General features: G+C 51.8%; 1 protein-coding gene across 1 annotated transcript in view; it reads right to left on the minus strand.

The window, feature by feature from the left end:
* VAV1 (vav guanine nucleotide exchange factor 1) overlaps nucleotides 1-5,399 on the minus strand; it is a gene marked incomplete at its 3' end in the record, with an annotated part of 50,700 nt that extends 45,301 nt beyond the window's left edge. Inside the window, exon 1 of the mRNA XM_079917289.1 lies at nucleotides 5,143-5,399. Within this exon, the coding sequence (XP_079773415.1) occupies nucleotides 5,143-5,346 (204 nt within the window). The 5' untranslated portion in view covers nucleotides 5,347-5,399. The remainder of the gene's footprint in view (nucleotides 1-5,142) is intronic.
* Between the last annotated feature and the right edge of the window lie 1,871 nt (nucleotides 5,400-7,270).

A 7,270-nucleotide genomic window follows, 5' to 3' on the forward strand; every position in this document is an offset into this window, starting at 1 on the left:
AAAAAAATGCCAGCAGTCCTAGAAGGAAAAAAATAATGGGCAAATGATATGAACAAATATTATTTTGCAGAGAGAAAATATAAATAGTTCTTAAACATAAGAACAGAGGCTCTACCTCACTCAGAATAAGAGAAATGTATATTGAGTCATAATGAGCTTCATTTATCACCCAAGTTGGCAAAACTCCAAAAGCTTAACAACTGTTGGCAAGGCAGTGGAGAAACCAGCATTCTCATTGCTAGAGGTAATGTAATTGGAACAATGCATATGGGAACAATCCCATACAGAGAACAATTTGGCAGGATCTACTGAAAACACAGACTCACCCGCTTTGAGCCAGCAAACCCTTCTGAGAATTTATCCCATGGATATACTTGCTCATGTATCTGGCTGCAATAATAACATTTATATGTAGCTAGATACTTTTCTAGGTTCTTGATAGTAACTCATTTATCCTTCAGAACAATGCTTCCAGATGGGTATTTATTACCTCCATTTTACAGATGAGGAAACGGAAGCACAGAGAGGTTAAGTAACATGCCCAAGGTCACACAGTAGAGGAGCCAAAAAACAGTTCATGGACAAGGTTATTCATCACAGTTAGTTTGTCAGAACAAAAGCCTGGTGCAATCCAAGTGCCCATCAATAGGGGTGATGGTAAATTAAGTGATCCCCAAACCGTGTAATGGAATACAGTTTAGAGAAACTGTCCCTGGCCACATGCCTGCGGGGTGGCCAAAAAAGAAACAGAGTAGGGATCCTGGTACCAGGCTGCCTGGGTTTGAATTTCTGACTGTCACTTTCAAGCTGGGTGCCCTGAGGCAAGTGACTTAACTTCTCTGTGCCTCGGTTTTCCCATGTGCAATATGAGGATAATGATAATATCTACCTCGTAAATTGTTATGGAGATTAAACAAGTCAGCGTATAGAAAGTGTTTCGACCAGGGATCAGCAAACTTTTTCTACAAACATCTGGATAGTAAATACCTTCACCTCAACAGGCCAGACACTCTCTTCATCAATTACTCAACTGTAGAGCTGTAACTGGAAATCAGCCATAGATAATACATAAACAAATGGACGTGGCTGTATGCCAATAAAACTTTATTTATAAAACACACTTGTGGTTCAGATTTGGCCCTCCCATTGTAGTTTGCCAGCCCCCAGTTTAGATGAATGCCTGGCACACAGTTAGCCCAGTATAAGTGGTTTGTTGAGTAAATGGACAATCTAGAATATCATGCAGTCATTTTTTAAAGAAGAATGAGAACAATCTCTATGTATTGATTTGGAAAGATTCTGAAGATGATGATTAAAGTGAGAAAAGCAGGGTATAAAGCAGTGGGTGGTATGTGCCAACTTTTGTAGTAAGAGACAAGGGTAGTTAATAAAAACCTGCATTCCTATTTGCATAAGGAAATTCTAGAAGGCTATATAGTCAACTTAAAGAAAAAAGGAGTCACTTATGGAGGAAGGTAGCACCTGGGTATCTGAAGAAGATAGCTAGAGGTTACATTTTTTTCCCTGTGCACCTTTTTATGTGTTTTGATCTTTGAATGATACACATCTATTATTTAACCAAAGAGTCAAATATTTTAAAGATTCTACCAGGCTGTCTGTCCCCCAGCACAGGGTGGCCCAACCTCAGCACTGTAGACATTGGGGCCGGATAATTCTCTGTTGTGTGCGACATTGTCGGACGTTGAGCAGGATCCCCAGGCTCTATCCACTAGATGCCAGTATCAGCTCCCAGACGTGACAAACCCAACTGTCCCAGGACATAGCCAAGGATCCCCTGGGGGCGAAACCACCCCAGTTGAGAACCACTGCCCTAACCCAAACTCCTCCAGGCTGCGCTATGCTGCCAACCTTCCCTATATCCCTCATTTTCCCTAAAAAGACTTTTTATAGAGGGTTTATCAGGTGTCAACACAGTGCTGAGAAGTATTGAAATACTACAACAGTCTTCCCCCCAAAAGGTGCCATTTTTAGCCACAGTTCACAGATGGGGAAACTGAGGCTCAGGGAGGCGAAGCCAGCAAGTGATGCTGTCAGGACTGGCTCCCAGGTCTGTCTCCTCCAAGCCACCACCATCAACCCCCACCCGAGCCCACACCTCCTATTCTAACTCTCCTACCCTCTCCCTTCCCTGCCTCTGCCAACAGCACCAGCATTTACAGGCTGGGGACCGAAGCACAGAGAGGTTAAGTAACATGCCCAAGGTCACACAGTGGGGGAACTGAAAAAAGATTCATCATCTTGGCTCCAGTGACCCCTCCCATCCTGAGTCTAATCAGCTCCCCCGTCCTGGTGGATCCTTCCCACAATGACTGTCACATTTGTCTCTTCCTCTCCACTTCCTCAGCTTTAAAGTTTCATCTCTGCCACCCGGAATTTGGGCTCCCAGAGAGAGTCAGAGTGTCTGGTCATCACTGTGGCCGCCTATGATGGTGTCATCGTCTTTCTGGGTCTCAGATCTCAGCTTGGAGACTCGCTTCAATCTGACCTCGCCCATGAATCATGCCCACCAGCCAGCCCACTCACTGCCCTGCAGCACAACTACGTGGGAACCGACCTGCTCCCACCTCAGAGCCTTTGCACTGGCAGTGCCTCCTGCCAGGAGTGTTGTTTCCTCAGACTCACATGACTCGTTCCCTCACTTTGCCCAGGTCTTTGCTCAAATGTTGCCTCCTCAGTGAGGCCTCCCAGACCTCCTACGCAAAAGTGCAACCCCACATTCCCAAGCCCCCTTCTCCAGGCCATGTACCACCTCTGACAATGTATGTGTTTCCTTATTTGCCCACTGTCAGTGCCTCCCACTAGAATGTGGGCTCTTCGACAACAAGGGTTTGTGTGTGTCTTTTTCCCACTGTCTCAGCACCAAGAAGAGGCCCAGCGTACATGATAATTGTTGATGAATGAACGAATGAATGAATTAATTAATTAATTAATATGCTCTTCCCACTCTCTACCCAGGGAACAGTGGAGCGAAAGCCGAGGAACTCTGAGGAGGAAATGAGAGAAACTAGGAAGCATCCTAATTCCCCCACATCTTTATGCCATTGTGTGTCCCCCACCCCATTCCACCCCCATCAGGAGCCCTCCCTTTTCTCTCTCTGCCCTTCCATATCCCACTGGTAGTTCATGGCCCGGGCTTAAATCTGTGGATGGACAGGGACTTGAAAACTTAGAGAGGCTGTTCTTGTGATACCTCCCTCCGACTTAATGTGACCACCTTTTAGCTTCCTGCTCATGGCCCCACTGTGAATGGGGCACAGGGCTGAGCTTCAAAGGGAGACAAAATGCACAGGGCAGGATGGCACAGAGCTCCCAGATGGGGAGGATCAAGGAACACCCCTGCCCAGTGCAGGGCCTGACACAGCTAGGCACCGGAACCCAGAGCAATTAGAAAACTCCTACTCACCCTTCAAAACCCAGCACAAATGTCCCCTCTTGCATCAAGCCCAACTCTCCCAGGCAATGTCTTGCCTTTGCTCCAGGGCCCCCAGCCCAGAGATTTCTTCCTCTGCCCTGGTCCTGACAACACAGGGCTGGGGGATGTCTGTCTCTCCCAGTCTGGGAGCAGCTTGAGGGCCAGACCCAGGCCTGGGTCCTCGGTGTTGCCCAGCACAGAAAATCAGGACACATTAGTCCCTGCAGCTGCCCTCCTAGAGAATAACGCCACAATCCCTTGCCTTTTATCAGAAAACCAGCTACAGGGAAGATGCAGGGAAGGATAGAAGTTCATCCTTAAGTCTAACCACTTTCCCGTTAGCTGCTGTTGAAGCCTCACTGGATCTCGACTGCTCGCAAGTCTGGGCCCTGACTGGTCTGACAGCTACTTCCTTCTGTGTGGAAGCCAGGAGGCAAGGAAATGGAGGTAAATTTGGGATGGCCTGTGGCCAGAGCAGGTGGCTGGGGGTGGCAGGGGACTCTCTAGGGTTCCCCCGCCGCCATTCTTTCAGGAAGCCTGCCTGGGCTAGGGGAGGGTGGGCCTCTTCCACGTGTGGCCCTATCCTCAGGAAACACCCCCAGGGACCCCCATAGGCCCACTCCCTGATCACTGACTGCCCCTCCTCCCATCCGCACAGGGCATCTCAGGCCAGAGAGGAGGCAATGCCCCAGCCTGCCCACCATCCGTCCCCAGAGAGGTCCCCCTCTAGCCCACAGCGCGTCCAGACAAGCCTTTCCTCCCAGGGTAGGGCCTGAGGGCTGGATAGCAAGTGTCAGGCCTGCAGGGCAGGCAGGGCACCCCCAACCACCAGCCATCACTTTCCACCCAGAACTCAGGAGGCCAGAGGGAACCAGAGAAGGTACAACTGAAAGAGAATCCAGTCCAGTTACCTCCCCCACCCCACCGCATTCAAATAGGGATTTGAATAGATTTCCTGAGCTGGGGGTGGTCACAGTCAAATCCTCCTCCGCCTGGACCCCGGGGCCCTTGCAGAAATCCCTACAGAGAAAAAGCAGCTATTTCTAGGTTCCCAAAACCCCAGGACCCACTCTCAGGGTTCTGGACCAGGTCCTGCCTCAATGTGCCCCCTGGGATGGATGGAGTTAGGAAGACCAGAGCCCCAGGCCCATAGCACCCCACCCGCCCCATGCTGCCCCAGGCCCAGGCAGGAAGCCAAGGGGAAGATGTGAGGGGAAGGAAGGGGCCCAGCGCCTGGGAGGAGGAGACACATGTGGGGGAAGGAATCGGAGGAGGCCCCTCCCCCATAGCCAGAATCTTGGGGGGTGGGGGGGTCAAAGGAGTTGAAAACCTCAGGCACCCTATTGGCCACCCAGGGGGTTCCTAGCCCCCCTCAAGACCCCCACAGAATCCCTTTTTGGGGCTTGATCCACACTGGAGCCAGCCTGGGGCTTTGGGAGCTTTAACCCCAAGTTTGCCAGTTCTCAGCCTACATGTGGGTTAACTGTGAGCCTATGAGCCCATTCCCGTTAACCTTGGGTGGGCCACCCCTGTATCCCCGAGTGTTACAACCCCCATATCCCCCGTACCCTCTGCCAGACCCCGCGGCGGGGGGGCATCCTCCTCTCTACACGGCTGGCCCAGAGGTGCAGAGCACCAAGCCCCTGGGTACCAGCCTGGGATGCCTCCCACCACCCACCCTGGGGCAGGTCCGTCAGTGGCCGTCTCACCTGGGACATCTGGGGACGCAGGTTGACCTCCCGCAGGTTGATGGCTTGGGGCAGCAGGTTGTTGAGCAACTGGCACAGAAGGACGCCATCCCGGAGGGCCTGCGCCAGTTCGCACACCTGGGCCCCATCCCAGGTCACGCGGTGGCTGGGCGGCAGCACCCGGCACTGGATCAGCCAGTGGGTGCACTGGCGCCACAGCTCCATGGCTGCTAGCTTCCCGGGCCGGCCTGTGCACCCTCGCGGCCTCCTTCGCCGCCCGCCCGCTTGCCTCCGCTAGCTAGCTACCACTTCCTCTTCTTTGCCTGTAACTGTCGCCCTGAGACGGGGCGGAGGGGGAGCCGTGGGAGTGTGTGTGGGGGGGCACCTGCAGCCCAGCCCCAGCCCAGCCCCTTTCAAGCAGGACCTGGCCTCTCCTTCCCCCACCAACTAGCACTGGGGCATCTGGGAGTGGGTTCAGGGTAACAAGGAGGCCTGCCGCCTTCCTCTGTGTCCAACCCAAGAGCGTACAACCTCGGAAACATACTCAAAATCCACCCTGTTTGCACCCCTCCCTCCTCCGCCTCCACCCTCATCCAGCCCCCAACCTTGGCAGCCTGGACCAGCAGCACAGTGTCCTCTGCCCCATGGCCAGGCTCCTGTCCTCACCCCCCCCACAATCTGTACTCCCCACATCAGAGGGCACCTATGAACACCTAAGTCAAGTCAGGATGCCCCCACAGCCCCCCTCGTCTGGGATAAAAGTCATCCCTGCAGCCCACAAGGGCCTGCATGAGCACTCATCACCTCCCTGCCCTACTTCTCCCACTCTCCCCCACTTTGCGCTGTTCCAGCCAAACGGGCCTCCTCAGTGTTCTTCCAACATACTAGGTAGCCCCAGAAGTTTGCCCTAGCATCCTGCCACAAGGCCTTTGCACATGCTAGTCCTCTGCCTTAGGCAATTTCACAGCCAGCTCCCTCACTTCCTGCAAATCTTAGCTCTAGATCATCTTCTCATGAAGTTTTCCCAAACCTCTCCATTTCAGGTCACAGCCTTTTTTCCCACCCCATCACACCCTATCCCACTTCCCCACCTGTTATTTTATTATACTTATTTCTTTATTGTGTATTGAGAAATTTGTGTCTGGTGTTGGAACCACTCCCCCCAGCACCTGGCACATATACATGCTCCATAAATATTTGTTGAATGAAGAATGAATGAATAATTGAAAGCTCTATGGCTCTACCTCTGACATTTATCCCAAATCCGTTCATTTATTTCCATGGCCCTGGCCACCATCATCTCTTTCTTTGGACTTTGATAGTGTCGTTCATTGGTTTAGCAAATATTTACTGTCTTTGTAGCCCTTATCATTATCTGAAATCATGTGCTCGACGAGGTCTCTCTACCCACCTCCACCCCACTAGATTGTGAGTAGTCTCCCCCCTCCGTCTCACAAGCACCCACCCACCCCACCCGCCACCCGAGCCACCCCCCGGATTTTCCTTTTTAATTATTGTAACCACTAAGGGGCGCTAGACTCCTTTCACTGGACATACCCCCTACCCTCTGACTGTATCAAAACCAGGCGGGGGGTGGGTCAAGGAAGGGATACCCCTCAGCCTGTCCTGAGACTGGAGTCTCTTCCACATTGGCAAATGGGGAAGCCCAGCCTGGAAATTCCCAGATTTACGATCCTACAGGCACCAAAACTTTCTTCCCCAACCATCCGTGGCTCTCTATGCGCCAATTTTCTCATCTGTAAAGTGAGTGACAGTAACCTTCACCGTTTAGAATTACGGTAGGGGTCAGAGATGGTGGGGCTGCAAAGATCAGAGGAAGGAAGACAGGATAGCGCTCCAGGGCTCCGGGCTTGAATCCCACCTTGACCAATCACAAGCCGTGTCAAACTTGGGCAAACTTGGGCTGAGCTGTCCCATGCCTCAGTTTCTGCATCTAGAAAATGGGGTGATGAAAACAGTACCCATCTCATTGAGAGGTCTACGTAAAAATGCAATGTGTTGAAGCTGGGCAAGCAAAGAGAACAGTCTTGGCATACAGTAAGCGCTTAATGGATGTTAGCTGCAGCTACTGCTTTCAATTCTGTTGTTATTATTATGCGCTCTCAATAAATTTGGCCAGAGCGTCCTC

The sequence above is a fragment of the Stenella coeruleoalba genome (assembly GCF_951394435.1).
Source record: "Stenella coeruleoalba genome assembly, chromosome: 3".
NCBI classification, from domain to species: Eukaryota; Metazoa; Chordata; class Mammalia; order Artiodactyla; family Delphinidae; genus Stenella; species Stenella coeruleoalba.